The 14,590-nt window shown below is 36.2% G+C and overlaps 1 protein-coding gene across 7 annotated transcripts in view; it reads right to left on the reverse strand.

Moving 5' to 3' along the window:
* The window catches only part of OSBPL1A (oxysterol binding protein like 1A), a 333,490-nt gene that overhangs the window by 210,388 nt on the left and 108,512 nt on the right, over nt 1-14,590 (reverse strand). For 6 of the 7 annotated variants that reach the window (XM_007487597.3, XM_056823805.1, XM_001362403.4 and 3 more), the window contains 2 exons: nt 2,117-2,215; nt 927-1,052 (listed from right to left, as the gene is read on the reverse strand). In XM_007487597.3, the coding sequence (XP_007487659.1) occupies nt 927-1,052; nt 2,117-2,215 (225 nt within the window). Of the gene's footprint in view, nt 1-287; nt 373-926; nt 1,053-2,116; nt 2,216-14,590 lie in introns of those variants that run through there. The other variant, XM_007487598.3, reaches the window with a different exon arrangement.

The following is a 14,590-nucleotide window of genomic DNA, read 5'->3' on the forward strand; positions in this document are numbered from 1 at the left end:
AAATACAATAAGAATTAAACATAGCAACTAAGCTTCTCCTGTTTGTCAAATGAGAATTAATTCTCTTTTTTTCACTTCTATTTCTTCTACTAAATACTCTACTAAATTTATACAAAATCCATGGGAGGAAAGGTAGCTTCAAGTCAAAAAAAGGCCTAAAAAAACCATCTATTTCACTTGAATTAAACATGATGACATTACTCCACATCAATCACTAAAACAAGGGAAGGCATTGATGTCACAAGAGATGAGGATCTTACAAATTAAATACTGACACACTATCTTACCTCTAAGCGATGTACTTAAAGATTACAAGTGGTTTTAAATGAAACTACCAACCAGGTTATACATTGCTATGGTTACATTATTTAAACACTAAAACATGCAGTGAAGTCATAAAGGGCAGGAAGGTATACAGTAGTTAGGCTCCCCCTGCTGGTAGAAGTTTTTAGCTAGAATGATAATCAGTCTCTAACACTATACAACCAAATTGGTTAAGTAGGCATATGAATATTTACTGGTATATGTTATGACCACACTTATGATTTTATTGATGCAGCAAACTTCCAGGGAGAAAACTGCTCCACCAATGCAGACTAGTACCTATTCTGCCACTTTTTAATCTTAGAGGTTAAGAGACTTGCCTTAAGACATTCAGAAAATGAGAAGCAGGCCTCAAACTTGGTCGTCCTGACATCAAGGCCAGTCCTCTAGCCTTTATACCATGATGCCTATCAGATAAACTTCTAACAAAGCACTCTTAGAGGTATATATTACTATCAGAGAGAATACTATGACAGATTCATCAGGAAGAAAAAAGAAAAAATCATTTCTACTATTATGTCAGGAGTCAATTTGGAAAATCTCAATAATTTTGAAGTTCTTAAAATTACAATTAGATAAGAATGTAAGGTTATCTTTTTTACCTGTAAAGATTCCCTCAAATTTATTGTAGAAAAAGCATCATCTTCTTCCTCATCATCACTTAGCTGATCCTGAGAACAGTAGTGAGTACTATATGCAGAATGCTCTTCTATTGCTTCTAGCCAACTCTGAAGCAAATAAGATATGGAAAAACATTTTCACACCAAAGAGATAATATAACAGTTTAACTATCTTAGAAACATAGAAAAAGTTACAAGAAAAAAATTAATACTAATGCCTCAAAAGAGAAGCAACTCAAAATAAGTCATCTGTTCTTGACATGAAAAGATGGGAATTTTTCTAGATTTATTTAGAAGGAAAAAAATCACTTATAAATTTACATTTCGACTAATATTGCCATTCAGAATGGGATTGGATAGTGGGCTTTTAAAAAAAAGCTGTAGTCAATGATAGGATTCCGAACACCAGAAATAAACATATAAGCCCAGATATAATTTTAAGCATTATTAAAATTTTAAGCACTGCAAATTAAAGTCCCCCATGTTAGTAAACTTTCCCTAGAACACCATCTTTTATTGTGATTTTGAAATTATTATTTTCATTAGGCCATGAGACTATCAAGCCTATCAAGACAGAGGTCTTGATAATATTTTATTTTCTAATACAGTCAAATCTTGGCATTTTCTTAAATGCTAAGAAATATTTACACACAAACTTGATATGTCCCCACAGAAACTATACCCTAAAGCAGTGATGGTGAACTTTTTAGAGATGTAGTGCTCGACACCCCCCCCCAAGAGACTGCATGCCATGCTGCTCCCCACTACTACATGCTGGGTATGCCCCCACCTTATCCCTTACCCCTCACTGGGGAGGGAGAAAGTGCTCCCATTGGGCTGTTGGGCAGAGGAGCGGGAATATGACAAAACGTCATCAAGTGTGGTGGAGAAGGGGAGGGGAGCAGCTTGGCAGAGTCCCTCTGCCTTTCTAGTGATGAACTCTGAGGAGGGTGGGAAGGGAGGCCATGTGCCCTAAGAGAGTGCTCTGCTTGCCCCCTCTTTGGCACCTGTGCCATAGGTTTTCCATAACTGTCCAAAAGAATTGATCAATTAGTATAATTCAAAGACATATGGTAAGCAAGATATTAAAATACAAATTATTTAAACAAAAAATTCTGAAAGTTTTCACATATATTTTTAAATTTTAAGAAAAAATAGCCTTGGTATTTTACCTCTCTTGACTGGTGAAGGTTATTCTTAGGAACTCTGAAACCAAGCATACTATCATCAAAGCACTTAACAAAGAAAAGGCAGTTATCAGTGGGTTTTACCTGAGATAAAAAGAAAGGCAGAAAGCAGATCAAGTTACAAATGCAAAAAACACATCTCTAATACTATCTCATGATAAAATTCTAAAAGTATGAAATATCTTATTAATACCTAGTTGTACAATTTTTTTTAACATATTGACTCAAAGAAAAACAATCTGGAGTTAAAAGGGAAATGTAAACAATTTTGAGGGAAACAAATCAAAACGGAAAAAGTCAGATATACTTCCATTATGGAAATTATAAGTCATACTATACTATGATTAAGTACCCTTGCTATAATTTATGTAGATGAATAAAATGTACTCAATATTCTGAAATTAAAGATTATGTATTCTAAAGACAGAAGAAATGGGATGTGTTGATGATCCTGCAGAACCCAGAGAGCTAAGCTACAGACCCAGAGTAAATATCTGAAGAGAAGAAACTCCCTTATTTTCTTGACTGATGGAAGCTAAATTGATCAGGGATTAATATGAGGATCCTCCTTGAAGTTATCCTGGTTAAATTATAAGCTCCAATATCCAAGTATGGTAAAGTTCCATTTATCTCCTTTGACACAGAATTCACATAAAAATACGTAAAAATTTTCACATAAAAACCATCAAAAATTTTTCAAGAAAGTTGTGGTTTTTTAAATTGTTTGATGGAAAATTTTCTAAAATGTAGAAGTCTTCTTTGAAGATAACTACTAGTTTTCACCTTTAATTTCCAGCACTTAGCAGACTACACCCCCCCCCAAGAGACTGCATGCCATGCTGCTCCCCACCACTACATGCTGGGTATGCCCCCACCTTATCCCTTACCCCTCACTGGGGAGGGAGAAAGTGCTCCCATTGGGCTGTTGGGCAAAGGGGCATTCTAATGGAGAAAAAAGCATGTATTTATACAACCATATATAAAATATATGGGAAAAAAGAGGATGAAAAAAGACACTAGCAACTGGGATTGGAGGTGAGGTTCATGGAAGGACTTATATAGAAACTTATATAATATAAAAACTTATATGTAAGCATATACCTAATAAATGAAATTCTTTCTAAATGGAATAGACTGGATAAACATTCCATAACCTAAATTTTTTTATCATGTTCTCAACCTTTTTTTTTACATCATACACTCCTTTTGCAGCTTGATGAAGCCTATGGATCCTTCTCAGAGTAATATTTTAAATGCATAAAATAAAATACATAGGTTAGCAAAAGAAACAAACTATATTAAAATAAAGTTATGATCCTTTTTAAAGTTCAGACTTTAGATTAAGAACTCCTTGTTCTATTTCATTTACATAATATCCTTTCTTCCAGTCTCCTTTCTAAGACTCAATCCCAACTCCTAACTCCTTTGGGAACTTAGCCAGTTGGTCATTCTATCTCTCATTTTCATTCTCTTCTTATCAACTGGATTATTTCCTATTGCTTACAAATATACTAATGTCAGCTCCACCCTAAAAAAGTCTTAATTTGATCATGCTAACATCTCAGGCTAACATCTGTCTTTCTTTATGGGGGTTATAGAAATTTTGACAGCTAAAGCAATTACCTTCAAATAGCTTGTTTCAAAGAATATTTATAAACCAAAACTTAATCAATCAATAAGCTTTTTTTAAGTCCTTAATAATATATTCCAAGAACATGGGTAGAGCAGTAGATAGAATACTAGACTCAGGAAGTTCTGTATTCAAATATGGCCTAAAAGGCACTTACTAGTTATATGATAAACAAGTCACTTAAACTTTGTCTCAGTTTCTTCCTATTTAAAATTACCTGGAGAAATAAATGGCAAGCTACTCTATTAACATTTTTTGCCAAGAAAACCACAAATGGAGTCATGATGAGTCAGACATGACTAAAATGACTGAACAGCATAGGCTAAGTGCTAGGGATACAAAAGCAAAAAGAAAACAATTCTTTCTCTTACATTCTAATGGAGAAAAAAGCATGTATTTATACAACCATATATAAAATATATGGGAAAAAAGAGGATGAAAAAAGACACTAGCAACTGGGATTCAGGGTGAGGTTCATGGAAGGACTTATATAGAAATTAAGAGTATGAGACGAACTTTGAAGAAGACTGGGGTATCTGAAATATGGAAGTGAGGGTAGAGGGCCTTCAAGATATTGAGAAACCCTTTACACAGAGGCACTGATATAGAAATAAAGTGTCATGTATGAGGAACAGCAAAAATGACAAATTTGCATGAACCACTGAATGCCAAAAGAGAAGGAATGCATAATAACAGAGAAAGTTAGGTTGGTGCCAGAGGAATTTGAATTTGATTCTAGAAATAATAAGGAGCTACTATAATATAAAGTAGGGGAATAACATGGTCAGATATATTTTTTAAGAAAATCACTTTGAAAACTATATGGAAGCTGGATTTGAGAAAGGATAGACTTGAGGCAAGGAAGATTAATTAGCAGTCTCCTGCAATAGTCTAGGTCAAACAAGATGAGAGTCTGACCTGTGGTGGTGGCTATGGGGATAGATGGCAGATATGGTGGTAGTAGTAACTGACTGGACAAGTAATTGGATAGATAGTGTAAAGGGATCTGGTAATCTAAGATAACCTTGAGGTTCTGAATCTGAGTAACCGGAAGGATGATGATATCTGACAAACAGAGAAATTAGAAAATAAATCCAATGTTAATTTCTAAGCAATTCAAAATATATTCTCTTACACATGTAGTAAATACATATGATAAATAACAGTAATGGCCTTTAAATGTGATTCCACTTATAATATTTTTGGTAATTTCTATGACCTTTCTTGTGATCTGTGTAAGGATATATTTGTGGGACAACTAGGTGGTTCAATGGATTAAGAGCCAAGCCTGGAGACAGGAGGTCCTGGCTTCAGATCTGGCCTCAGATACTTCCTAGCTATGTGAACCATATGCTTAACCTTCATTGCTTAGTCCTTACCACTTTACAGAGTATTGATTCTAAGACAAAAAGTAAGAGTGGTTTTTTGTTTGTTTGTTTTTTTAAACCCTTACCTTCCATATTAGAGTCAATACTGTGTTTTGGCTCCAAGGCAGAAGAGCAGTAAGGGTTAGGCAATGGGGGTCAAGTGACTTGCACAAGTCACACAGCTGAGACCAGATTTGAGCCTTGGACCTTCCATCTCTAAGTCTGACTCACAATCCACTGAGTCACCCAGCTGCCCCCAGGAGTGTTTTAAAAAAGAGTATATTTGGGAGCAAGCTCCCAGGTTGCTCCACTCATGCTGTCTTGCTTGACAAAATTTCAACATTACTAATAAACCTCTCTTTACTTTTAAGTTAAGTTTTGGAGTCTTGCATTCTTGCAAAAGGTATCCTTCCCAAACCCCAAGGGTACACCTCTGCACCCCACAACATTTGGACCAGTTAAAATAGAGGAGAGATCCTCATGCCCAAGTTCCTTAATGGTGAGACTTCTTTCAGCCTGAGACTAAATGAGAGACCTTTGGGGCATAGCTGATACAAATATGATATTTTCTTGAAGCCACAGAAAACTCATTCAGAACCCCTAGAAGCTAACTATCCCATATCCCAGTCACTTCCTAGGCAGCCAAAACTCCCAGACCAGGTCACCCTACACATGGAACCTGAAGAAGGTATCTATGGAAGACAAATATACAAGGACATCTTATAGTCAAATGGGAAGGACTTCACTAAGTCTCAGAAGACTCCTAATATGGCTAAGTATCCTCTGCTCTCCTTTACAATGTCCATCAGATTTCCTTCAACTCATGTCCCTTTCTTAAGTTTGTCAGTTAATTCAGCCTGAGAGCTAGAAAAGTCAGAAAGAGAAAAAAGTAAGACCTCACATCTAACTAGAGTAGGAAAGTTTCAAATTAGTTATGTTTTATTTTGTTATCAGGTTTACATAACTCAATATCTGTTATTTTGGAGATTTACAACATTCTGTCCAGAGTGTTTTCTACATTGACGTAAATTACCAGGAGTTCAGCATCATTAGAACCGCACAATTATAATTCTTTTCTCAATCTGATGTCAGGAAAATTTAGGAAAGAATATGATAGCCTGATAATTTGTATGGATATAGTTACCACATGAGATAGTTATATTCAACACTGAACATGACTGGAGACCAGTTGAGGTAAAAATTTGTGGGAATGTAACCTGGAAGAAATGCTATGGAACAAATTGGTCTATGACGCCAGTAGCTCCAATGAGATGTCTTCTGGTAGTTGAAGTCAATAGTTCTGTCTATGGGAAAGCTGATATGGTACTTGATTACATTCCCTAGAATAAAACTTTCACTTTCACAACTGTCAAGCTCTACACATGTCTGTATGTACATCATTGCCAACTTCCACCTGGCATGATTGATATTCCCAATTAAGAGAGTACTTCTCCCTTATTTAAGTTATATCCCTCATTTCTTCAGTTATGGTAAGTTTTCCATAATCATGAAAGATAATATAATCCTACATAGGCTGATGCTGAAACATAGGAATTGAAGATGCAAATATGTAGAATTTTAGTTATTCAAATGATCAAGTCTCTGAGTATTGAGTTTGTTTGCCCTCTACATGTTACTAAGAGGTCCTTGAAAATACATGAGGTTATAAGAATAACTGGAAAATGTTGCAGTGGTTTGAGAGACCAAGGTATAGATCTATTTAGTGAGACTAGTGAAGTTAAAAATGCTTAAATTAAATTAGTTATCAATAGAAAAGAATGATCCTAGAATCTTGTTACATCAAAAAGACATCTAACCTAGAAAGAGAAACTCCATTTAAATCAATCTGGATAATATACTATCTTCCCAGACAAACACAGGAATTATATGAACACAATTACAAAACACTTTTCATATGAATAAAAAACTAGGTCTAAACAACTGAAAAACATTAATTACTCATGGGTAGGCTGAACTAATATAATAAAAATGATAATCCTATATAATTTACTTGTTCAGTGCTATATTTATCAAATCACAAAAAAACTATTTATAGAACTAGAAAAAAATAATTACAAAATGTATCTAGAAGAACAAAAGGTCAAAAATATCAAGGGAACTTAAGAAAAAAAAATGTGACGGATGGTGGCCTAGCATTACCAGATAAAGCAATGATCCTTAAAACAATCTGTAAAATAGCTAAGAGATAGAAGGGTGGATCAATGGAATAGACTAGGGGTTAAATGACATCAGCAAGCTATTGTGAGATAAACTGAAAGATCACAACTTTTGGGATAAGAACTCACTATTTGACAAAAACTGCTGGGAAAACTGGAAAACAGTATGCCAAAAAATGAGATTTAGATCAACATCTCATACCCTATACAAAGAGATGTTCAAAATGGGTATATGACTTAAAAATAAAGAGTGATATTATAAGGAAATTAGTTGAAAATAGAATAGTTTACCTTACCTGTCAGATTTATGGAGAAGAGAAAAATTTATGAACAAATGAGATAGAACATTATGAGATGTAAAATAAATACTTTTGATTATATTAATTTAAAAGGGGTTTGTAAAAACAAAACCAATGCAACCAAGATTAGAAGGGAAATTGGGAAACAATCTTCATAAGAAAAACCTCTGACAAAGGTTACTCAGATTTACAAAGAACTAAATCAATTGTACAAAAAATCAAGCCATTCTCCATTTAATAAATGGACAAGGGACATGAATAGGCAATTTTTAGTCAAAGAAATCAAAACTATTAATAAGCACATGAAAAAGTGTTCTAAATCTCTTATAATCAGAGAGATGCAAATCAAAACAACTCTGATACACCTCATACCTAGCAGATTGGCTAACATGACAGAAAAGGAAAGTAATAAATGCTGGAGGGGATGTGGCAAAGTTGGGACATTAATTCATTGCTGGTGGAGTTGTGAATTGATCCAACCATTCTGGAGGGCAATTTGGAACTATGCCCAAAGGGCAATAAAAGACTGTCTGCCCTTTGATCCAGCCATAGCACTGCTGGGTTTGTACCCCAAAGAGATAATAAGGAAAAAAGACTTGTACAAGAATATTCATAGCTGCGCTCTTTGTGGTGGCCAAAAATTGGAAAATGAGGGGATGCCCTTCAATTGGGAAATGGCTGAACAAATTGTGGTATATGTTGGTGATGGAATACTATTGTGCTCAAAGGAATAGTAAAGTGCAGGAATTCCATGGGAACTGGAACAACCTCCAGGAAGTGATGCAGAGCGAGAGTAGCAGAACCAGGAGAACATTGTACACAGAGACTGGTACACTGTGGTACAATTGAATGTAATGGACTTCTCCATTAGTGGCAATGCAGTGATCCTGAACAACTTGGAAGAATCTATGAGAAAAACCACTATCCACATTCAGAGGAAAAACTGTGGGAGTAGAAACACAGAAGAAAAACAACCGTTTGATTACATGGGTCGAGGGTGATATGGCTGGGGAGAGACTCTAAATGAACACTCTAATGCAAATACCAACAACATGGAAATAGGTTCTGATCAAGGACATGTAATACCCAGTCAAATTGCGCATTGGCTACGGGAAGGGGTTGGGGAAGGGAAGGGAAAGAATATGATTCCTGTAACCAAGGAATAATGTTTGAAATTGACCAAGTAACATTTTTAAAAAAGATTAGAAGGGAAACAACAAAATGGGAAAAAATTTTGATAACAAATTTCTCTGATAAAGTCTAATTTCTCAAATATATGAAGAACTAAGTCAAATTTATAAAAAACCAAGTCATTCTCCAATTAACAAATGGGCAAGGGATACAAATTTTCAGAGGAAGAGATCAAAGCTATCAATAATCATATGAAAAAAATGTTCTAAATCCCTCTTGATTAGAGAAATTTAAATCAAAACAACTCCAAGGTACCACCTAACACCTAACAGATTGGCCAACATGACAACAAAGGAAAATAATAAATGTTGGAGGGGGTGTGGTAAAATTGGGACATTAATGTATTGCTGGTGGAGTTGTGAAGTGATCCAACCATTTTGGAAAGGGAATTTGGAATTATTGCCAAAGGGCTTATATAAGAATACATACATTTTGATCCAGCAATATCATTACTAGGTCTATATCTTAAAGAGATAAACAACACCTATTTGTAGAAAAATATTAATAACTGCTCTTTTTGTGCTAGCAAAAAATTGGAAACTGAAGGGATGTCCCTCAATTGGGAATGGCTGAACAAATTTTAGTATATGATGATGATGGAATACTATTGTTCTATAAGGAATGATGAACCAAATGATTTCTTTAAGAACTGGAAAGACCTCCATGAAGTAATGTGGAATGAAATAAGCACAACCAGGAGAACATTATACACAGTAACTAAGACACTGTGGGATGATCAAATGTGATGGAATTTGCTAACAGTAATCCAATGAATCAGGACAATTCTGAGAGACTTATGAAAAGGAATGCTATCCACATTTAAAGAAAGAACTATTGGAGTAGAAATGCAGAAGAAAATCTATGATTTATCATTTGTTTATATGGGTATGAGTAGGGTTTTTGTCTTATAAGATTATTCTCTTACAAAAATGAATAATATGGAAACGGGGGGAAAAGAGTATATTTGCTTTTAAGAACTTTGTAATTCCAAATGCCATACTTTTTACTTTTTTTAAAACCCTTACTTTCTTAGAATTACTACTGTGTATTGATTTTAAGGTCTTATCCAGGTTCACACAGGTAGGGTAATTTTTCCCTATTTTTATGAACAGTATGTGTGTAGGAGCAAAGTGGTAGGAGTGATCCAAAAAAGAGGCCTGGCTAGGTATAATGGGTGAAATGATAAGGGACCTAGGGACTCAGAGAGCAGGGCAATATAGAATTGAATTGGTTCACTAAGGTATCAACATGGGGAAAAGAGGAGAGAGTGGCTAATTCTGAAAGGGAATTGAAGGGTCAGGGCATTGGAGGTCACTGTACAGATGAAGAGTAAGATTTTATAAAGGAAAACAGAGGGAGAGGTGAAAAATAAATAAATTATGGTCATATAAGGAGACTTCAGAATTCTTGAATGTGGAGGTGGTATATTGGGGGGTGATGACATAAGGGTATCTTTGTATGTCGCTATGGTGGGGTGGAGGGGGTTGTGGGAAATGAGTAAGATGAAGAACTGTGAGGTCAGTATGTTTAAGAGAAGAACCAAAATGTATGTTTATGTCCTCAAGTGTGAGTATAAGAGGTTGAGAATGAGAGAAAAAAGTGTGGGCCAAGTATCAAACTTATTGAGGCAGGATGGGGAGTGACCTAGAGGTCTGTGGACATCTACCAGAATTTTGATGGGTGGCAGAGATGAATAGCATGAACCTCAAAGAAGGAGATGTTACTGAGTGGTGGAAGAATAGGAGAAACTCATATACAACCTCAATGAGGATCTCACTGCTATTAGGCAATCCTATTGAACCTCCCTTATCAACTCACTATAGCAATTTCCACAGTGGCTCTTCTAAATCTTTTCATCCCTCCTTAAATCTTCCATGACTTCCTACCACCCACCCTCACAGCTAAAAACTTTGCCTTATTTAAAAAAAAAAACCCAACAACCTTCTGTTTTACTATTAATTCTAAGACAGAAGAGGAATCCTTATCTTCTATCTTAGAAACCATGAAGCAGGAAAGCAGCAAAGGCTAGGCAATGGAGGTTAAGTGACTTGCCTAGGGTCACACAGCTTGGAAGTATGTGAGGCCAAATCCAGGCCTGGTGCTCTATCTACTGTGCTACCTAGATGCCCCTAATTGCCTCATTTTTAACAAAAATAATAAAACAATAATATAATTTGCAGTAAGATCCCTCTTCTCCCCTCTTCCCCATCTCATATCACTCATATTAACCTATCTCCCATGATAAAGGCTTTACTCCTTAAAAAAAAGCTAACTTTTCCACTTGCTTAAGCAATCCAATTCCATCCTGTCACTCACTCCTAACAGATTATCTCCTCTTTCACCCCACCCTTATCACTTATTTTCAATCTTTTCCTTTCAACTGGCTCATTCTCCATGATCTACAAACATGCTCATGTCTCTTCTATCCTCAAAATACCCTCTCTTGATTTTTCCATTCCCCCTTCCTATATCTCTTTTGCCATTTTTTGGCTAAACTCGTCAGAAAGACTGGGTACAATAGATGCCTCCATTTTCTTTCCTCTTACTCACCTTCTCCTTAACTTTTTACTATCAGGCTTCCTATCTCATCATCCTACTGAAACTGCTCTCTTCCAAAAGTATTAATGATCTCTTAATTGTCAACTCCAAAGGCCTTTTCTCAATCCTCATTATCTCCAATCTCTCTGCAGTCTGGGACACTGGTGATCACTCTCTTTTCCCTATAACTCTTTTCTATCTAGGTTCTGGGCACCCACTTTTTTTTTCTAAATATCAGAATGCTTCTTCTTAGTCTCCTTTGTTCACTCTCCACTTAGGTTACCTCCTCTATCCAAAGGTATCCCACAAGTTTCGTCATGGGTCCTTTTTCTCTTCTCCGTCCATACTATTTCATGTGGTGATTGCATAGGTTCCTATCAATTCAATCATGATCTCTATGCTGATGATTCTCAAAACTACTTATCTAGCCCTATCTTCCCTGCTGACTTGCAATTTTACATCTCCAACTGCTTTTCAGGTATCTTGAACTGGATTGGCTTAGCAAACATCTTAAACTCAGTATGTTCTGAATGGAATTATTTATCTTTCCCTGTAAACTCTGCCCCTCTCCAACCTTCTCTATTACTATAAAGGGTAACACCAATTCTAGTCCTTCAGGCTCACAACCAAGGAGTCATCCTGTATTCCTTCCTATCACTCCCTACTTCATTTCCAAGATATTGCCAAGGACTATCAATTTTCCCTTTACAACATCTCTCTAATGCATGCCCTATTATTACAGTAAAAGATTTTTTAGACTTTTGGTCAAGATGGCGGCTTAGAGGCAGCGAAAGTTCAGACCTCTGAAAACCTTTCCTTACCGATCACAAACTGAATGCTCCTAGGACACCGAAATTCAAACTGAACAACAGGACAGACCTGGGGAACCCTCCTCCTGGACCTGGATCAAAAGGTATGCCCCCCCAAAAGCCAGAACCCTAGATTACTCGGATCTAAGGGGTAGGCAGAAGGAAGGTCCCAGGACTCATCCCCCCCAACCCAGAGTGCTGAGCCCGCGGCACCAGCGGGAACCAACCAAGACATAGAAAGAGTCATAAAATGTAAAATAAATAATTTTGACTACATCAAATTAAAAAGTTTTTGTACAAACAAAACCAATGTAACCAAAATTAGAAGGGAAGCAACAAATTGGGAAACAATCTTCATAACAAAAACCTCTGACAAAGGTTTAATTACTCAAATTTACAAAGAGCTAAATCAATTGTACAAAAAATCAAGCCATTCTCCAATTGATAAATGGGCAAGGGACATGAATAGGCAATTTTTAGTCAAAGAAATAAAAACTATTAATAAGCACATGAAAACATGTTCTAAATCTCTTATAATCAGAGAGATGCTAATCAAAACAACTCTGAGGTATCACCTCACACCTAGCAGATTGGCTAACATGATAGCAAAGGAAAGTAATGAATGCTGGAGGGGATGTGGCAAAGTGGGGACATTAATTCATTGTTGGTGGAGTTGTGAATTGATCCAACCATTCTGGAGGGCAATTTGGAACTATGCCCAAAGGGTGATAAAAGACTGTCTGCCCTTTGATCCAGCCATAGCACTGCTGGGTTTGTACCCCAAAGAGATAATAAGGAAAAAGACTTGTACAAAAATATTCATAGCTGCGCTCTTTGTGGTGGCCAAAAACTGGAAAACAAGGGGATGCCCTTCAATTGGGGAATGGCTGAACAAATTGTGGCATATGTTGGTGATGGAATACTATTGTGTTAAAATGAATAATAAAGTGGAGGAATTCCATGGAGACTGGAACAACCTCCAGGAAGTGATGCAGAGCGAGAGGAGTGGAACCAGGAAAACATTGTACACAGAGACTGATACATTGTGGTACAATCAAATGTAATGGACTTCTCCATTAGTGGCAATGCAATGTCCCTGAACAATCTGCAGGGATCTAGGAGAAAAACACTATCCACAAGCAGAGGACAAACTGTGGGAGTAAAAACACCGAGGAAAAGTAACTGCTTGATTACAGGGGTTGAGGGGACATGTCTGAGGAGAGACTCTAAATGAACACTCTAATGCAAATACCAACAACATGGAAATGGGTTCAAATCAAGAATACATGTGATACCCAGTGGAATCGCACATCAGCTGTGGGAGAGGTGGGGGGAGGAAAAGAAAATGATCTTTGTCTCCAATGAATAATGTTTGGAAATGATCAAATAAAATATTGTTTAAAAAAAGTTTTTTAATTGGTCTCCCTTAATTTCAGTCTCTTCTCTTACCCATCCATTTTCCACAAAGTTGACTAATCCTTGACACACAAATCTTACCATGTTACTCCCCTACTCAAAAATCTTCAGTAGTTCATCAGTGCCTTTAAAATAAACTGCAAATTCCTTATCAATGCAGTAAAGGCTCTCTATGTTTCAGTTTCAAACAACATTTTCAACTTCATTTCATACTACTACTCCCATTCACAAATTCTGATTTCTGGGAAAATTGTACTATTACAAGTAACTATTCCCTAGACTCAAGATTCCAACTCCTATTTCATATTCCACATATCACATGCACCATCCCATCTATTCATTCACACAGGTCCCATATGCCTAGAATGTATTCCTGACTGATCTCTTTCTCTAGGAATCTTGTTCTCCCCACAAAGGTTGGCTCTGCCTCCTAAGATCTTCTGTAACTCCCCTCAGGTACTACTCTGTCCCTCCTAGTCTCTGTTCCTGACCATCAGTCTCACATAACCAATTGCCTTCTGGATATCTCAAACAGAAAGTTTCATTAGCATTTCAAATTCAACATATCCAAAACAGATATCATTATTTTGACCATCCCCTCTTCCTGACTTTTTTTTTACTGTCAAGGGCACCTAATCACCCTTACTCAAAATCTATTCTAACCCTAAGTAATCCTTAAGAAAAGCATAATACAGTGACCTCATCTGAAAGTGTATGTAACATTTATTCATCTGTATCAACCCACTACACCTCTCTATTTTTAAAAGAGCAAAAGAAATCTATTTTCTCTCCCTCCCATTTCCTACATCACTGAGTTACAAATTTCTTCCAACACATACTGTTCATTTTTATAATATTGATACTACAGTATAAATAGTTCTTCTGGTTCTGGTCACTTTATTCTATATCAATTCATATATGTGATTCTATGCCCTTTTTAAAAGTCCTTATCTCCATCTTAGAATGAATATTAAATTGGAGTTCCAAGACAGAACAGCAGTAAGGGCTAGGCAATTGGGGTTAAATGACTTG

Source organism: Monodelphis domestica, chromosome 3, assembly GCF_027887165.1.
Source record: "Monodelphis domestica isolate mMonDom1 chromosome 3, mMonDom1.pri, whole genome shotgun sequence".
NCBI classification, from domain to species: Eukaryota; Metazoa; Chordata; class Mammalia; order Didelphimorphia; family Didelphidae; genus Monodelphis; species Monodelphis domestica.